Raw genomic sequence first — 19,413 nt, forward strand, 5'->3', positions numbered from 1 at the left:
AAACTATTTATCTAACAGATCAAACACTGCTGCCTAGCCATTCCTTGAGCTGTCCCCATCTCTTGTCAAATATCTTCTGAAGTCCAATTCTTTTGTGAAATAGATATTATTATAAATATTAATAATACAATCTTGTATAGTGCATAGCTACCCAAAAGGGTGTCTCAGCGCTTTGGCAACAGGTAGGCAGCCTAGACATGAAGAGCTGAGAATAACCACGTTTTGAGGAACATGGCGGCCGCCAGCTGAACGGCGCGGCGCGGCTCCCCTCAGGAGATGTTTTTATTAGTTTGTTTATCCATTCCTGCTAGGTTATGAATTTGAAATTGGAGTCAAACCCCCCCCATTACTTGTTATGCTGCCGGAGCACGTCGCGCTGGATTTTAGATCCCTGTGCAGCGAGGAGAGCGGTCCGGGCGGAGAAGGAGGCGGCAGTCGCGGCTGGAGCTGGCGGTGGGTAGAAGCAGCTCCAGCACGTAGGAGACGCAACTCTGCTCTGTTCCAGTTCTGGGTTGCGGGAGGGAGCAAAGGTGGTAGCGCGGGCTTGTTCTCAAATGTGGCAGAGGCAGCGGAGAGATGAGTGAGTTTTTGCTCAGCTTTTGCAGCGGAAACCAGCACTGAGGTAGGGAGTCGGTGTCCCGTTTTCACCAATAGAGACTATTTTCCGGGAGGACTTGTAGGAGAGTGCGGACCCTGGAGAAATGTACTGTGCCTGAAGAAAGTGGGGAGAGAGTTTTTAAGGCTTCGGACAGATGGATGGAGGCAGAGGGAGGGTCCAGTATTGGTAGTTTTGCTGGACTGGATGGTCCTGGAAGCACGGAAGTGGCACCGCCAAAGTAGGTTCAGGCCCTTAAAGTTAATAGATATGCCCTCCGTGCCAGGTCAGTTTTTGATCCTCTAAACGAAAAAACGGTTTACCTCCCACGCGTTTCCCCCCCTGTCTCTGAAGTAAGAGTTTGGCACCAGACAAGGTAAAACTAAAGGGTGTAACTCCGACGAAGGCGCTGGGTCTAAAATCAAAACGGGAGATATTGCTGTTAGAAGAAAAGGAAAGGGTAAGAAGGGATCTCCTCCCAAGATGAAAGTTACCCCTTCGCTTAAAACTTTTTATAAAGTTATGTCTACCAGTACCACCTCAACAACCCCCACCCAACCAAACTATGCAGATGTTACCATAGAAAATGTAAGTCAGGGAAGCCCCAACACTGCCAACACTGCTAATACTGTCAATATCATAAGTCCAGCAAATAAAGAGGCGAGGGATCGGCAAGCAGTTACAGCCCGATAACGATTCATCCTGCAGTAACACTATCAAATAAATATTCAGTTTTGGCAAGCAATGACCCAGGAAGTTCCTCGATGGAGCTGTTTGGTGCTGGTAATTTAGAAAAACAAGGAGCTGTAGGAGTTGTAGAGGATAATGGTACTACTAATAGTGTAGCAGATATAACAAGAAAACCTGATGTAGCTTCATTCACTCTGGCGGATATCCTTTTGGCAATGAAGGACGAAATAGCCTGTAGGTTTACAGTTTCCGAAAATAATCAAGCAGAGATGACCAGTAGATTCTTAACCTCGGTGGCTAATCAGGCAGCAATTCAAGCCTCTTGTGAAATACTAACAAAAAGATTAGACGAAGTGACATTAAGAACTGAGGCCATGGATTAAGAAATCCCAAAGATGAAGGACTCTATGCAATCTACCGAAGCGGAGGTAGCCAAATTATCAGCTCAGAATAGAGAATAGAAAGAGAATATTGAACGCGTACAAAATAATTCTCGGCGGAACAATCTAAGGCTTTTAAATGTTCCTGAAGCTTTGGAGGGGTCTGATCTTAAGGGGTTTGTAATTTCTCTGTTAAAAGGAACAGTCCTGAAAGGAGTGCTATGAGTGGACCTAGTGCACGAAATCCAAGGGTGCATCGTGATCCCTTTAGAAGGAACCCTGCTAAGCAAAAACAAAGGAAGATTTTGGTTAATTTTTTAACGTATTCAGTTAAGGAGCAGATCCTGTCCTCTGCCCTAAAAGAAAGTTTCATCTCCTTTAATAGTTCTAATACCTTCTCCTTTCAAATCAGATCAGATATTTCCTATGTCACCGATACTAGACAGTGGGAGTTGAGAAAAAGGCTGGAAGAGCTGAATAGTATGGGGGCCAAGGCACAGCTGAAGTTCCCAGCACTGCTTCGTGTGATGTGGAACAATCACATGTATCAGATAAAATCAGGCGAGGAAGCCGACACCCTCATTGTAAAAATAAAGGAGGAGCAGGGGGTTAAAAAGTAGGGGGGAGGTAAGAGGTAAAAGATAAGTAAAAAGCTTTTGACTCTATTGTACCGGTACTAGCAGGAACTTAGATTTTGCATCTCAGGGGAAAGGAGGACCCGAATAGGCTTTGCCTTTTGGAAGGGAGGGTTCCTCATGGGAATAGGGGGGATAGGCACAGGGGGTCGGGGAAGGGGGTGGGGGGTGGCACACGGGTGGGGAGCATTGGGTAAAAAATAAAAAACAATCTAATCTCACCTTAGTTTGTAATACATCATGCCACACAGGCCATTCAGGTGGATTTTGAAGATGGCAGGAAACTAAGGTCTAAGGGGTAGAAGGACCATCTTTATCTCTTGGAACGTGAATGGATTGAGGTGCCCTCGGAGGCAAAGGCTAATCTTTAACCACATCCCTGCTGATGGTATCCCTCTCCTGTGCTGGGCCATAATGAAAACGGGTGTGGTCATGAAGAGTTGAGCTCGTCATGAGCACAGGAGCACTGTGCCTCATGACGAGCTGAGCTCGTCATGAGCATCGAAGGGGTTAAATATCTGTAATTATCCACTGCCCATGTTTGCTTATTGTAAGAGACACATCTGAGTATTACAGAAAGCTGTTCGATTTTTTCTAAAGTCCCTTGGATAAAATGTTTTAGTGTGTCTCATCAGACGTCTCACAGTAGGGACGTGGCAATACTGGTAAAGCATGGCGCCTTATACTCCATTAAAAAAACACAAACAGACTCCTCTGGGAGATGGTTAGTGGCTCAAATTACATGAAATAACTCGGACGTAGTGTGTGCCTCGTTTTATGGTCCCAATATTGACGATTCGACCGATATACTCAAGCTGAAATCAATACTGACATTGGAGTCATCTCCCTATATTTTAGGTGGGGATTTCAATGTCCTATTGGACCCCTTAAAAGACAGGTCTAATCCGAGTCCTTATATAGGCGCCCCAAAGATACGTCGTGCACTATTAAACCTGATCCAAGATTTAGATCTGATTGATGTATGGAGAGCTCTGAAGGGTAAACAACAGGGCTTTACGTTCTATAGTAAGAAACACAGCCACCCCTCTAGGATCGACTATGTCTTCACAGATAGACAGTTCTCGAATGGCATAGAGGGGATTACCGTTATGCCAAGCCACCTTTCAGACCATGCACCATTGCAGTATATATTTCAGAATAAAGGGTTGCAGGTACAGTCAATATGGACGCTAACGAGGGCCATTCTCCTCGACCCTGAAGTTATTGAGACTATCAAGTCTTTCTCTTTAGAATTCTTTCCCTTGAATATGAGATCTTCAACTATGGATTTTATTTGGGATGCATACAAGGCATGTCTAAGGGGGAGACTACATAGACTACATGGCACCATAGGCTCCAAGAATAGGGCAGAGGCTGTGGTACTAAAAAATATTGAGGAAAGAATAAGTCAGTTAGAGAAGGACAGAAATGGCTTAAATAATGGAGACTCAGAATGCCTTTCGCAAGTTCTGCAGGACCTGGAAGAGGCATAACAGGAGAATAGAGGAAAATTGGATGCAAGGTGTAGAGCGGAATGGGACGCAAGAAATATGCAAAATTTTGAGTATAGGGAAAAAGCAGGAGCTGTACTGGCATGGAAAGCCAGAGTTGACCGTACCAGAAACGACATTAAAGAACTGATCGTTAATGGTAACGGAGAGACATCAAGTAAAAATGATGATGTGCAAACCTGCTTCTTTCGCTGTTCTCAGACCTCTATGAAGAGGACTTGGCTTCATCCCTGCGTTCCATCCGCTCATGGTTGAGCAATAAACTATTGCCCGCCTTATCTGAGGAGGGTAGGAACACTTTAGATGCTCCAATCATGTTGGAAGAAATCATAGAGTAGATTAAAAAATCTAAGAATAAAAAAGCTGCGGGCTCTGACTCACTTCCAATTGAAGTATATAAGCATCTTGCAGAAGAGCTGTCTCCCGTTTTGGGCACTATTTTTAAAGCAGTATATTGTCTGTATAGAGTACCCAACTCATGGAAGGAGGCAATAATCGTTCTGATTTTAAAGCCAGGCAAGGATCCTTTAAGGGCAGACTCATATCGGCCAACCTCCCTGCTAAATGCCGATTATAAAATCTTTATGGGCATTTTGGCGGGGAGATTGGCAAAACTGGTTCCCAAGCTGATACATACAGATCAGAAGGGGTTTGTGGCTGGAAGGCACATCCAGGAGCAAACACATCTTTTAATAGGCAATATAGATCTAGCAATTCAGAGATCTGACCCCTGGGCCATGGTCACATTAGACGTGGCCAAGGCGTTTGATAGAGTCTGCTGGGTGTACCTTTGGGAGGTTTTGGAGGTAATGGAATTCGGTCCCATTTTCATCCAAACCCTACGAAATTGTTATCAGGGAGCCTCTGCGCGGATTCTCTTAAATGGTCTATTAACATCAAGTATTACTATCCAGCGAGGAACTAGGCAGGGTTGGCCAATCTCCCCTCTTTTATTTAATATCTATATAGAACCCTTATCTCAAGCTATAAGGTTAAATGAATCAATCTGCCCTTATAGGTCTGAACACTATAGCTCGAAATTAGCCCTCTATGCAGATGACCTGATATTATACACAAATGACCCGTAGGTGGTGATTCCTCAGGTTGAGGAGTTATTGGTCACATTTGGGTCCATGTCAGGTTATGCGGGTAACAGCTTAAAAACAGAGGTTATGTGTTGCAATCTGGAGCAGTGGAGGGGACCAGTTAGCACAGAGTTTAGATATCTGGGGATTTATATTGTGAAAGATCTGGAAAAAATTCCTCAGATCAATCTAAACAGAGTGACCAAATAAATAGACCTTATTTTTAGCAGATGGACAAATCTCCCCTTAACCATTTACGGGAAAATCAATTTGGTAAAGATGGTCATTCTTCCTAAGCTTTCCTATCTATTTACCACTATACCTTTAACCTTCTCGAAAAAGAGCATTAGTAAGGTACAGAGCAAGATTGGGAGCTTTGTGTGGGGGGACAAGGGGGTCCGACTGGCCTGGAAAAAACTCAGACGTAGACTAATTAAAGGAGGGATGGCCCTTCCTGACATCGGCCTGTATGCAGTAGCATTTCAGTTTAGGAACATCCGGATGCTACTTGTGAAACCCGATGAGTCAGCTTGGGCTAGGCTGCTGGAAGAAATGGTGAGAGCTGAAGGAGGAGGCGAGGCTTTTATGTACAAGTTTTGGTCCCCCAGATTCTTTGAGCGCAGGGCCGGACTGGGAACCAAAACCAGCCCTGGCAAAGTGCTCGGCCGGCCCCCCCTCCCCTCCACCAGAGGGGAGGGGGGTGTGGCCGCGCTCTTTGCCAGGGCCGGTTTTCGGCCGATTTAGTTACAGGGCCGTTTTTGCAGCAAAACGGCCCTGTAACAAAAACGGCCCCCAGGGGCCCCAAACCGGCCCCCACCCGTGCGGCCCACCGGGGGATTGCCCGGTGCCCGCAACGGCCAGTCCGGGCCTGTTTGAGCGGGTACGTCTGAAGGTTTTGAGGGCAGCTCTGGAGCTGTGGCACAGGGCAAAACTCATTTGCGGGATAGGCTATTACTCAGAACTTGCATCAGTCTGGGAATCGCCTGTAACTCCGGAGTGACTGAGAGACAGCCTGGCATTGCCTATAAAGAGGGCAGGCATTAACACCTGGAATAAGCTGGTAGACTCTGAAGGAGTACACCCCTGGGAATATCTGAGATTTAAGATAGGTTCAGGACTATCCAGATTCAAATATTTGCAGCTAGTGTCTTGGTATGATGCAGAGAGGGAGGAAGTAAGGGGAAACGGAGTGATTGAGAGGCTGTGTCAATCTGCTCTCCCAGTCAACAAGGAAATCTCAATATGGTATCACCACCTACTAGAAGCTGAAGATCTAGTGATTCCTCCCCTAGAAGCGGTATGGAACCGAACCCCCTTAGAATCCTCAGTAGAGTCCCTTTATGAGTCATCATTGAAGACACTATATAAGTATATAAAACCTGCTTGTCTGAAAAAGATTTTTTTTTTGTCAATAATAGACTATATTATACTCCTGCAAGGATAGCAAAGTTCGCTCCAGTACCTCCACCCAAATGTTGAAGATATCACACTCTTCTAGCTAATGACCTCCACGTCTTTTTCGAGTGCTCAGAATTGGAATTTCTTTGGAATGAGGTGGGTGACTCACTTCGGGATATTTTTAAAACCAGTATTGATGTTAATCTCTCCTTAGTTGTATTCGGAGATGATGGTTTCTTCTTCCAGACAGCCTCACAGCTACACAGAGGTATTTTATTATATATGATTCTGTTGGCGCGGAGAGAGATTTGCAAGAAATGAAAAGATCCCCTCCCACCAAAAAGAGAGGACTGGCTTAAAGCTTCGTTTGCTATGGCCCGGCTAGAATATGAAGGCGCAGAAGATAAGTCATTAAACATCTGGCATCCTTTTATGAGTTGGGGGCGCAGCCTAAGATTGATCTAGCTGGTCCTATGATTACACCAAGCCCCGTACAAAAGGGGATAGGTCAGATGACCCAAGCATGTGCGGTAAGCCGAGAGGTCCTATGTTAGCGAAAACGGCTTCACAAGATCCGCAGAGGCTTAAAAGGTGAGATGAGGACAAATAAAAAAAAAAAGAAAGAAAATAACCAAGTTTTTCAGGTCCTTACAAAAAGGGGTTAGGGAAGTACAGCTTCTCATGGACTCAGATTATTACATAGCTTGGGGCCCAGGAAAGAGAAGTAACGGCCAACCATCCGGGTCTGTTTGATTCTGGGGACTGTTTATAGCGATCAATTCCTCAAGCGCAATGCACGGGGGGTGCTAAGGAACCACAAGTTTTTACAGGTACCATGGTCCGGAATGAGAGTTGATTTTATGCATAAATTAAAGCTGGATTTGCTTGTCCACTTTGAGCCAGTGAAGGTCTCAAAGGAAATCAGACACAGAGGCATGTGTTGGAAGTCGAACGAGAAGCCTGGCTGCCAAATTCTGGACCACTTGAAGGCATTTTATCACAGCCTTATCTGCCCCTAGATACAGGATTTTGCCATAATCTAACCTTGATAAGATCTTAACCTGGATTACTGTCCTTTGGGCCGAAAAAGGAGGAATCCACAAAATCTTTATTAGCCATTTCATACTGGCAAAGCATGCAGCAGCTGCTTTTCCCACCTGTGGTTTCATGCATAGGGTAGAGTTCAGCAAGAAGCCTAGGTTCTTCACCTTGTGGTTTGGTTCTTGAAAAGCCCTTGAAGTAAAAGGCCAATGCTGGGGTCCCCAGTAACGGGGATTTTTGCCCAATATAATTACTTCAGTCTTTTAACTGTTTAGTGTTAATGAGTTTATTTTCATCCAGGAGTAGACAAGAAGGAGGCAAGGATGTAAGATCTCCGGAGTTGTGCTCCAGCCAGACGTCAGTGAAAAATGTATATGGATGTCGTCTTTGTAGGAGAACAGGGTGAGACCACAGCTTTCCATTAGGTCTGCTAAAGGGTGGACATATATGTTAAATAACCTAGGCCTGATGCTCGACCCTGCAGGACTCCTGAGGAAGGGGTATGTGGGTTGGACACTGCATTAGTTGAGAAGACCTAAAAGGTATGATCTGCCAGGGAGGAGGTCAGCCATGCAAGAGCTTCAAATAACTTATCTTTTACAGGTTCTTCATTTGCTTTTCTGCTGTAGGGCTCTCTAAATATCTCCATTTGTGCAGATCTAGTTATATGCAACCCAAAATATAGAGGCATTTCCCATTGCTCTTCGTCTGCCAAGCAATATCACACAAGGGTATGGTTCAAAACTGCATCTTCAGTCTTTCCCTCAGACAGTTAAACATTGAATCCCATAAAGGTTTGATTTTACTGCAATCTGAACACAAATTTCCAGTTTTCTGTTTCAGTGTGGTACCTTGTAATCAGAGGGATTGTATAATAAATCATATAAATCCATTCTATGTTGAGCTACAATAAGTAAACAGAGAAATATTGAATGTTAGAGCTACCTGTTTATGCTCGCCCCTTTTAATTCCCTAAATTGAAAGCTCAGATCCAAATCCCAAGCCGCTTTTAATTTGTCATCACAGTTTCCTATTGTCCACTGGGATATAATGTTTTCTGTGTCAGTGATGGAAATCCTCTTTGAAAACTTCTAAACCCTTCAAGTACGAGATGTCCTAGTACATGTGTTGTCCACTTGGAGACAGTTTCTAACATCTAGACATAAGAGCTGTATCTATTACACAGTGGTTTTATTATATATACAGTGCACTGTTCCTTTGTGAGCCAGAGGAGGCACTCCAGCCACAATGGACATGGGACGAACGTTATGTTCGACATGCAGCTCTGAAGATGCTGATCTTCTCCATGCTAATCTTGCAGAGGAGGATTGTTAATCCAACTCCAGACCATATCATCCAGGTATGGGGTCTTAGGCAATTCTAGGGGATCGGGCAGAGGGTACACCCATTATGCTCTTCGAGTAAGAGTAGAGTTAGGTAGGAGTCTGGATACATAGAAATGATTGGACTGTTCCTTCTTTTCACCATGTTGACAATGCTGGTTACTTTGATTTGTTTTATAGGCCTAATAATCGTAGCTCATTCTTTCTATGTAAGACTACTAGTGCTTCAATAAACATATTGAAAACCTTCTTTGTATTCTTCCTGTGTTTTACCAAGGGCACACATGACTAATCAATGAAAGGTGTAAGATCAGTTACTACAATTCCTTTGGGGATCAGAGTGTCATGATCGAGAATGCCAAAATCACCTGCCACCCCAGAAGGTTTAGGGGTTCAGGTGACGCACTGTGAGCTAGCTAGAATTAGGCCAACAGTTTCTCATGATGTAGATGAACCTAGTCCCTTCATTCTGAAGCCCTTTTGCCCGAATATGCAGTCCTACATTTTCTAGTGGGAACCATAAAATACTAGAGATACATTTTTTGCCTGATTTCTTCGAATGGCATAATCCCTTTTGATCTGAAATCTGTCTAATTTACCATAAAACCTTTTTGTCCTCTCTGAAACTGTTTCTATTATTTGTGCAGGGAGCTCTGGATTATTCCATAGTGGTACACATTCCTTTTGATTTTATACATTTGATTTTCTTATCCCACGGAAATACACTCAACACAACGCGTGGAAATCAACTGTTTTGCATCTTTTTGAATTAGCAAATTTAGATGAAAAGCCTTGCAAGCCTGACTTCCCACTCACGGCTTTGAAGGGCTATCTGGAAATAGTTATTGATTTCTGTAACTAGGAAGATATGAACTATAGCCACCAAATAATATGATTCTAAGTAAGGCAAGGCAAAACCTCTTTTCTCCAGTGGCTGACTTAATTTTTGTTAAACGTAATAAACACAATAATTTTGGTTGATAAAACATTTTTTATTGAATTTTTTATGAACAATGTGACATTGCAGACCGGATTATTCTATACACCTTCATTAAAAAGGTGATTAAGAATACAGATTTATATAACAATATAGCAGATTTTCATAAATCACTAGTTAAGTAACACTCAAAGGGCCAGATGTATGAAAATGCAATTTTGACATTTCTAAATAGCAACTCCATAGGAATTGCTATTTAGGAAATGCAATATGATATGTATGAAATTACCGAATTCCCTAATAGCGATTCCTACAGAGTATTAATCGCTATTAGGATATCCCATGCCATTCGTACCAATAGGCCGGTTTTGCATTTCCTCAATAGCAATTTCCAAATAGGAAAGAGCTATTTAGTGAATGCTAAACCATGGATGGCTATGGGCATAAGGCCCCCCACAATGCACCCCAAAACTAGTGGTGCACATGTAGAGCACACATATGCCCTAGGGGCATGTATGGGCTCTGTTGCACTTTAAAGGAAACACCTCAGGTGTTTAATTTTTTTCATTACACATGGCTACCATAGACTTTGATTGAATGGTAATTGCATTTCATAAATGCTTATTTTGCATTTAGGGAATGCTTTGTACATGTGCTAAGAAATCATAAATAGGAAATCCCTATTTGCGATTTCCTATTGAGGGAATCGCAAAATGCAAATTCTACTGGGTAGAAATCACATTTTGCGATTCCCTTAAGGCCTTTTTTACATAGGAAAAGGCTGTTTTGCATTTCTTAATGGGCCAAAATTGCGATTTAGCCTGTTAAAAAATGCAAAATGCCTTTGTACATCAGGCCCAATATATTTATCCAGGGATCATTTGAAAATGTTCCCATCAGTGTCTCCATATGTTCTTGTGTTAGTTTAGATAATCTCCTGATTTGAAAAATTGTTCCTGTAGTTTATAATACAAATCCATGTCTCTCAACAATGGTAAATGTTTGTAATCATGCCTTTTATGATTTTAAATAATCGAATAACGTGTTTTGACTGACTGACTGACCTCAACAATAGTCATAGGAGGCATCTAAAGAGCTGTGTTTTGTGGAGCTCATATTCTTGCTGAAGTGTTACAAAGGTTTTTAATTGGTGCTGTCCCACACCTCACAGAAACAGAAAATTCCAATATTAAATCGCTCAGTCTTGCAATCTGTTCCAAATACAATGTGTGCAACAGCGGTGTTTCCTGTGTAATCCTACCCTCACAATGCATCCCTTTGAAGGGCCCTCTTCTAACCACTCTTGTTTTAGTTTGTGGTGGAAGAGATCTTTGCATTGGAAACTCAGAGGAGATTCAATACCCTAATCCCAATCACCAAATCATACTCAGCTTGAAAGGCCGAATTTCCCTATTATCATAAAGCCACTCATTGATAAAAAAAATCTGTTGTATCGGTCCATGTACCACATGCCCAAGCAGCTCTCATAAACTGAAAGAGTGCCTTTATCGAATGAAATCTGGGGTGGGGTGGTGAGGGAGAGTTTATTGGTTTAAAGAATACTGGTTACATTTAAAAGTAGCCCGGTCAAAGAATCAGTCCATTAATTTCCTTAAAAGCTATACATAAAAAAATATAAGGGTGGTTGTTACCATTTTAGCAATATTCAGTAATATTTATCTGTTGTACAATTGAAGGGGAAAAGGTATACCACTTGTTGAGCTCTATCTTCAAGTTGAATAATAATATCCAACAATTTAAATACTACATATCATCCACCGATTTCAACACATATTCCTAGATATTAAGAAACTCATGAAGTTACTGTACTACGCAATTCCTTGAGTACATATTTTGAGCTACAATTCAACAGCAGGGTCTCTGACTTCATCGAGTTTACCTAATCTCCTGATATTTGTGAGAACTGGTTAATAGTATCAAATACCAATCTAACATGCTACATCATCCGCATATAGCATTATCTGGGTAGCTCCAAGTATTTTTGGTGCTACTCTAATCATTTTATTATGGCATATAACTCTTAATGGGGTTTATTAAACAATGTGAAAAGCAAAGGGGGTTTATGGGTATCTCTGCCACATCCTATTAGAAATCCACCAGCCATCTTCTGAAAAAGTAGTGCATTTGCCTCTGACAAATGCCATAGAGACCAAATCATGCATCTAAGCTCTTAATCACAGATTTCTCGTTCACCTGGTCAAATGCCTTTTCTTCATCTTGAAAACAGATAGGCAACTGCGAGCTATGGTTTCCTGCTAAATCAATTACCTCCCACAGATAATGGGTAACTGAGGATAACAATTTCCCAGGAATAAATACTGTCTGGGGTGTAATTTTTAATTTCTTTGATCATACTGGCTAGCCTATTAGAGAAATTTCATAAAAAAATGTTTTCAGTGTTATAGGGCAATAGGACCCACATTGCTCAGGTTGCAGTTTTAAGAATTACATTACCCTGATTAAACAATTGAGGTGCCCCTGTCTCTTGTAATATAGTAGTATAAAGTATTTATTAGGGAGGAATCAATTAACGCTTAAACAATTAACATATCTCCACTGGAACTACATCTGGCTCAGGAGCCTTTGCGGTTGTCATCGATCTTAAGTCCTCCTCAATTTTCTCTTACTTATTGGCCCACTCAAAAATTGCTATTGTTCTTCTGTTCTCTTTACCAGACTAGCCTCCTGTAGAAAAGCCACATTTTTTGCAAGAGCCAAAGACTCTCTATATAGTCCCTTTGAAATGTAAAGTCCCTGTATCCCAGCAATGCATTTTAGCTAGGCGACTCTTTTTCATTCTAGATTGTAGTCTCCAATCAACAATTTTCCCTATTTTCTTGCGCTCCACATCACCCCGCTGGAACATAGTTTTGCTATTTACAATTTATTTTTGTACCCAAAGGTTTTTAACTTCCATCATTTGTTCCTCAAAACTGTCTATGCTTACATTTTTGGGAGTTGTTTATCATGGTTTTCGAGGACCTTTTCAGTAATTATTCTTTTTCCTGAAGAAATCCATTATAAATGGGTTTTTTCTATTAAAAGACCTCAAAAATATGTGTTGAAAGCATCCTATGTTAAACCAACTTTAGCTGAGATTAGATTTATCTTTAAAAATTCCACAATCTCCTCCTGACATAGACTAATAAAATAAGGGTCTGAAAACAGTGACAGGTTTTTTTCTCCAAACTAAACCTAATGAGTTTCTGTCTCCCTTCAAGCTGACAAAATCATATAAACTGGGGAGTGAGAATTTGGAGAACAATTTCTACTCTTTTGATCTTGAGATTGTTTGAGCAACGATAATTATGCACCAAACGCATTGTCTTTAGTTTCAAAAAATGTTCTTGCTAGATATCAACCAGCCCAACAAAGGCTGTGCTGAAAGACTCAAATGTTTTCTCACAAACACTGATTTCTGGGGCTTTTAGACAAATGAATACTTTTATTTATTTGTCAACTTGTTTTAAGTTTACTTTGAAAACCCCATCTCCTATCAATGAGGTGGAGAAGGCAGCCATAGTAAGGAGCAATTCCTCAATGATATGTGGGGCATTTACAACAGGGCTGTAATAACTACATAACATAAATGTTTCTGAAAACTTATTTCAGCGAAAGGGAAATCCATCTCCATGCCTTTCCTTTTGTTGTTTTATTACCATTAATACTCTGTTATTTTATAAGCAAAGTTGTCACTTCATACAGACACCAACACGAAAAACTGTCTGCTCTCCTGTACTTCATAACATGTATTTAATACCTGATTTTCATCATGGGATGTATCTCCTGAAGTAGCTTCCCTTCACATAACACAGCACTTTAGACTGCTCAAGTAAACTCATTTTCATATTGCATTTGTTATGTTTTACTAGCTCATTCACATTGATTATGAGTTCCATACGGACTTATTTTTTACAATCATGGACATTTTCCATCTCCTCTCTCATACCTTTTTTTAAATATGCAAGTCCACTTGCTAGTTAGTTCCCCTTTGCTCGCCCTTTTCTTACCTTTTTATCTTTCACCACCCCCCATTTCTATCTTCCTCACCCTGATTTTAGTTGACTTTGGATCCCACTCCCAGTTGGGGGGGTGACCCTTGTCAATCGACTGGTGATTATGTTTTCCAAAATGAGTACCCATTTAAACCCTCCTTAACTTGCTGTGTGGGATGTCTACACTTGTTTCCTCTTAAATTTGACCTAAATACCTCGCTCTTGAAGCTATCACAAATGTTCACATTACCATTCCTTCCTCTGATTTCGACCCTCAATCATTCTAAGGCTATAGACCATTAAAATAATCTGTGCCCTTTTAGTTTAATCTCTTTTTTTATCCTATTAACCTCCTCAAAAGCTAAAAGCTTCGTATTTCACAGAATCCTCATTTTGCTTTGCTGCACAATTAGAGCTTGTGTGCCTTGTATCTTAAACGTAGGCATGGAATCTCTAATTATTGAGCTTTAGGCTCGTTCAAGTCACATATAAGGAATATTTATCCTGAAAATACACCATAATTTTTCTAGGAAACTCCCCTTATTGCTTCTCTGAAAGGTAATCTATATGCCCTGGGAATTGTCATCTTATAGCGCTACAGTGGGCTCTAAAAATGATGACTCTTTATTTATATTTGTAACAAGCAGTTCCGTTGTTGAATTATCTTCATCCCCTTCCGGAATTCCTAGAAACTGTAAAGGCAATTTTCTAGATCTTGTTGTGCAGTCTACGTCTGTCTTTCTTCTTAATAGAGCATGTTTTTCCATACTTTCCAATTTCTCTTCTATAGCCACCGTTTACTGACAGAACAATTGTAATTTCTAACTCACATAGATTTGATTTTAGCGTTCACAATTCTTCTTTAAAATATTGTCTTGTAATTCTGTGTAAAGTTCCCCAAATGATAGTATAGCAGAGTAGTCTCTCTCTCTAAATAAATGTGTGATCAATAATCGGCTGTTCTGCGTGATTTACCACGCCGAAGTGTGGGGGTAGGTGACTAGATGCAAGGGCCTCGCGCTTACTGGGTACTCACCTGGAAGCACAGGTCCCACAAGAACAGTCTGTGGGGACCTTTTCCAGGGTTTGAGGGGCTGATTTCCACGCAGGAACCCCTGCCTGCCTTGGTTAATGACCCTTCAGGTGGTATATTACATACATTGCAGCCCACGTTGGGCATTCTTCAAGTTTATGCGCACAAATTAGGTCCTGAAGAATTGCCTGTACGGCATGAAACATGTTGACCACAGGTGAGGGTTGAGCGAGACCAAACTATAATTACTTTGAGTCCCGGTACCCCTCCCTTCACTATTTTAACAAGGCAGTTAGCCACATGAATAAAGTAGTCTTAGTGGACTAAACTAACCTTTTTTAACACACTTGTTCACGCTCACTACTTCACCTCCTTAGGCCCCTCATACGCACTCAACAAACGGCAAGGAACAAAAGAACTCCACAAAAGTGTAGCACCTAGTGCTACCCGTCAGGCATTGCAGCGCCGGCTTGACGTTGGAGCAGGAAGCCGATGATGAGGCAAGACAACCATCTTGCGGGATGGAAATAATCATCCAGCTAATTAGTTGTGTGAGGCATCCTAAGTTCCGACAAGGGATCCCTTCGGTTCCCTGATTATTGATCACACATTTATTTAGAGAGAGACTACTCTGCTATACTATCATTTGGGGAACTTTGTACATTACTTGGTTACAGGTTCTTAGGACAGGTTCACTGGACCCCTATAAATATTGTCCTTTTTAGGTCCCTCTTTGTTGTTCACTTGTAATTCTGTGTGCAGATCTATCACTTCCTTTTTTTTTTTTTTAGAAATGTATCACTGATTTACACATTCTCTTAGAGGTAAGCATTCCATCCCATTCAGTATCTATCTTTTTACCATCTTGCAAATACTCTCCCAATAAGCATTGCTCCATGCCACATTTTTCCCAGGCACCTGCATGCTTTTTTTGTGTGAATTTGAACAGCTCCCAATTCTTCTCATGTCATGTGTAACATCCTGAGTCTGTTCTGACATTGCAGCCAGTAAAAACTTGCATTAAGGGGCTTACAGTTTCACTTGTCCCTTGCTTGGGCTGTTAAAAAAACAGCAGTGTTTAAAAGTGCATCACTGGCATTCAGTTATTGCTATATATAGTTCTTCTTTCATATGCTTACAGCGACGGCTCGTGGAGGGAGTTACGGTGGGGCAGGAGGGTGGGGAGGGGGAGGGGCAGCGCGGAGGTTGCTAAAAACCGGCATATGGATAATTGCAGGTAAGTAAACAATTTAATTAATAAAACGAATTTCGTAGTGCACCTTGCATCGCAAAATGCAATGCAGTGCGAGCTACGAAATTCGTTTTATTAATTAAATTGTTTACTTACCTGCAATTATCCATATGCCGGTTTTTAGCAACCTCCGCCCTGCCCCTCCCCCTCCCCGCCCTCCTGCCCCACCGTAACTCCCTCCACGAGCCGTCGCTGTATGCTTATAAGATCCATTTATATATGTTATCGAAGCGTTTCCTGTCACCAGTATTCAGTGTTGATGTAGTGTTTAAAGGTATTGTGTTCTTGGCAGCGTTTGGCAAAATATTATGGTAGGTAATTATTATGACAGGTAATAATAATAGGTGATTTGCATTGATCATAAGTTACTGTCTAAATTAATGCTTAAAAATGTTCTCTGGAGGCTAGTTTGGCATTAATTGGAATATATGTTGGGCTTATTTTTGCATTGCAGGAAAAGTCAGAAGTATGTCCCTAAGTGTGAGTTATTTGATGGAGAAGTGTGGCTCAGGGGTTAGAGGCGGCAGACCTGGAGCTTGAGTTCGGCCCAGGACCAGGGTTCAATTCCCCACCTCGGCGGGTCTTGGGCTCAATAATCCCACGGACTTGATAATTCTCGCTCCGGTGCCTTCTCGACTCACGGGTTCACACTCTGCGACTCTGGGCAATAGCTTGCTTAATCTCCACATCGGCCCCTCGCGGTGGGATGCCTGGCTTTCACCTTGTGGATACCCTGCCAGGGTTATCTCACAGGGGAATACCAGGACGGGTTCCCTAAGCAAGCGCGGAGATGCCCCAGGGTAAGTCATGCGCTATATAAGCTTCATACATTTACACATTTACATTTGATCCAGGAAATGCAAGATCCAAAGAAGTTGTGCATTTTCGGTAAGAGACAAATATATGGCAGCTTAGAACTTGACTGTGACGTGTTTGTACACACTTGGGTTGTCTGAACCTTGGTATATTTTCCTAAGATTTTAAAACCTATTTATCCAGTGGCTTCCTCAATGCCACAGAACATTAACGTCACTTCTGGTGCTACCACTTCTGGTGATGTCACAGAGATCAAAGATTATGCCTTATAGCTCTGCCTTCACCCCCCCGGGAAATTTGGAAGTTGACTCCCCAGTGTCCAGGCATCCTCTTTTTCTAATAGTTACTTTCCTCATCCTTTTATCTTCTCTCTGTGCAACAAGGTTGACCGTCCATGTTTGGGACTTTTTGAAATGCTTCTGGTTGACAGTATTTCATTCCTTATTTGAATTTAAACCATTCAATGTACTTTACGTTACTCGTTCGAGACTACATGATAGTCTGGAGTAATGACTTTAAAACCTAATTCTGTTTTTTGGGTAGTAGTGGAATTGTCACGTCCTCAGCCTTCTGTGCTTTCTCCATGCTCGGACACTGATCCCTTGCTGAATCAGTATCCACATTCCCTTGTGTTTGAATTGGTGACTACTGCTCTACACTCAGAACTTGTTCCACATTCTTCCTCCAGAGCCTCCTACCCCAACAGGCAGAACTCTGCAAGCTTTAGCATACGGATTGAATTTTGCCGGTGTGCTAGGCTCCTCTCCACTATCACCTCTGAGACAATCAGCAATATCAAATGCCTCTGCAGGTGTTTCCTGGCCACTTGAACCATGGGAAGACACCTCTGCTACCTACTCCTCTAAGCCGTCTCAACACTGTGCCCCGCATCAAGACCACCCACCTCCGAGCCTACCAAGCAGGTGCCCAGGAACCACTATGCCACTATCCCCAATCTAAAGCAGACCTTTGGTAAGGCAATTATTTTAAAATTAAACTGGGGTATCGTGCTCATGCAATGCATTGATACCCTCTTTTTCCACTGAGCTCAAGCAAAATGCTACTGTCCAGAGAACCCCACAGACACCATTTTATTATTTGGCAATACACTCATAGATATGAAGAACAGTAACAATACATCATTTCTTGAAACAGCCTGTTCTACACTTATTTTTGTGACTCAGACTTGCTTAAATGGTTGCTTACAGAAATAACTGTCACAATGAACGCTAGGCCACCTCCCACTGCACTTCTCCTGTGTTTTCTATGTTCCTTTTATCCCTAAAACATTCCAAAATATCACACCTGTAGTCATTCTTGGGAGAATAATCACATAGCTCAATAATTTTAAAATAACCAACATTTGGCAGAATGTTAAACACTGAACCAATTAACACAATTGTTCAGTAGAGCTGATATGTTCATAAAAGATTTATAGTTCACAACAATGAGACATCAGCCTGATATTGCCTGCTGGACTATTTCCATGAGTTGCAAATGCATGCGGGCTGCAGAAACAAAATAGGCAGGGACGGACACCCATGTCTGTGATTCATACCTAGTTGCATGCATTTATGCTTTCAGGAAAGATTTCTATACTTACCAGTCAGGTAAGTATTGTCAGGATCTTCCTCCTTCGGAATATGAATCTTTGGCTTTGCTAGCCTCTCCGGCCTCACTGGCTTTTCTTGTTTTTTGGCTGGCTCTGATTTTTTGACTGGAAGGCTTATTATAGGAGCCACTGTTGCCTTAGGTTTGTTTTGCTTGTCTGCATCACTCCTGACAGGACCAGAACCAATTACGTCTGTGGAAAAATGAAGTGGAGAAGCCCTAAGCACATTTTGCCAATACACACCTATACTGTGCGTTAATTTCAATTTTGGGGCACCAAAAGGATTTAACTCAGAGATGATAGAAGAAACCAATCCCTGACATCCTTCACCAAAATACAACATGATAGTCTTACATTAATATCTATTACACAGCGGTTGTATGATTTTACAACGCATTCCATTGTAACACATGCCTTTACCACGCATGGGTTACAACGGGCATACAATCACCACGCATATCCTTTACCACAAAAATACTTTTTACACGCATACTTTTACAACGATTTCCGTATGCATGTAAATGGTATTCTCATGTTAAAGGATTTTCACCCTAAAAATTTACTTTTTTAATTTAACTCTCCGCTACACCACCCGCTTATTCCTCCTTACCTCTCCTCTCCTTGTTTTTCCGTGATGACGTTGTACGTCATTAAGAGGAAGCCGAAGTGTTTTTCGTTTCCTCTTATGACGTCGATCTCCTTTCACATGTTTTTCTTTCTTTTTCACAAACAGGTGCGTTTTTTTCTTTTTAAACCCACACTTTTTTTTGGGGGGAGGGGAGGCCCCACAAGCCCCCCCTTTTTTTTTTTTTTACTTTAGCACACATGCCTTTACTATATATTTCGTAGTAAAGGTATGGGTGGTAAAGGCTTCTTGTTGTAACCATGCATGCGTTGTAATGCATGCGTGGTTATGGTGTTCGTGGAAATGACCGCGTTGTAGTGGCTGTTTCCCTACACAGCAGACCCAAGCCTCTCATATAAGGAAAGACATGCCTCAGTCTTCTTACTGTAATATTTCTTATGCATAGTTTTCTATTGTGTCATTAGGTGACCACTCCCAACATAG

The 19,413-nt window shown here is 41.8% G+C and overlaps 1 protein-coding gene across 1 annotated transcript in view; it reads right to left on the reverse strand.

Moving 5' to 3' along the window:
• Window positions 1-19,413, reverse strand: part of STAP1 (signal transducing adaptor family member 1) — a 512,237-nt gene that overhangs the window by 37,387 nt on the left and 455,437 nt on the right. The window contains exon 9 of the mRNA XM_086961918.1: window positions 18,336-18,536. Coding sequence (XP_086818044.1) covers window positions 18,336-18,536 — 201 coding nt within the window. The remainder of the gene's footprint in view (window positions 1-18,335; window positions 18,537-19,413) is intronic.

The sequence above is a fragment of the Lissotriton vulgaris genome, chromosome 3_1 (genome assembly GCF_964263255.1).
Source record: "Lissotriton vulgaris chromosome 3_1, aLisVul1.2, whole genome shotgun sequence".
In the NCBI taxonomy this organism is placed as follows: domain Eukaryota; kingdom Metazoa; phylum Chordata; class Amphibia; order Caudata; family Salamandridae; genus Lissotriton; species Lissotriton vulgaris.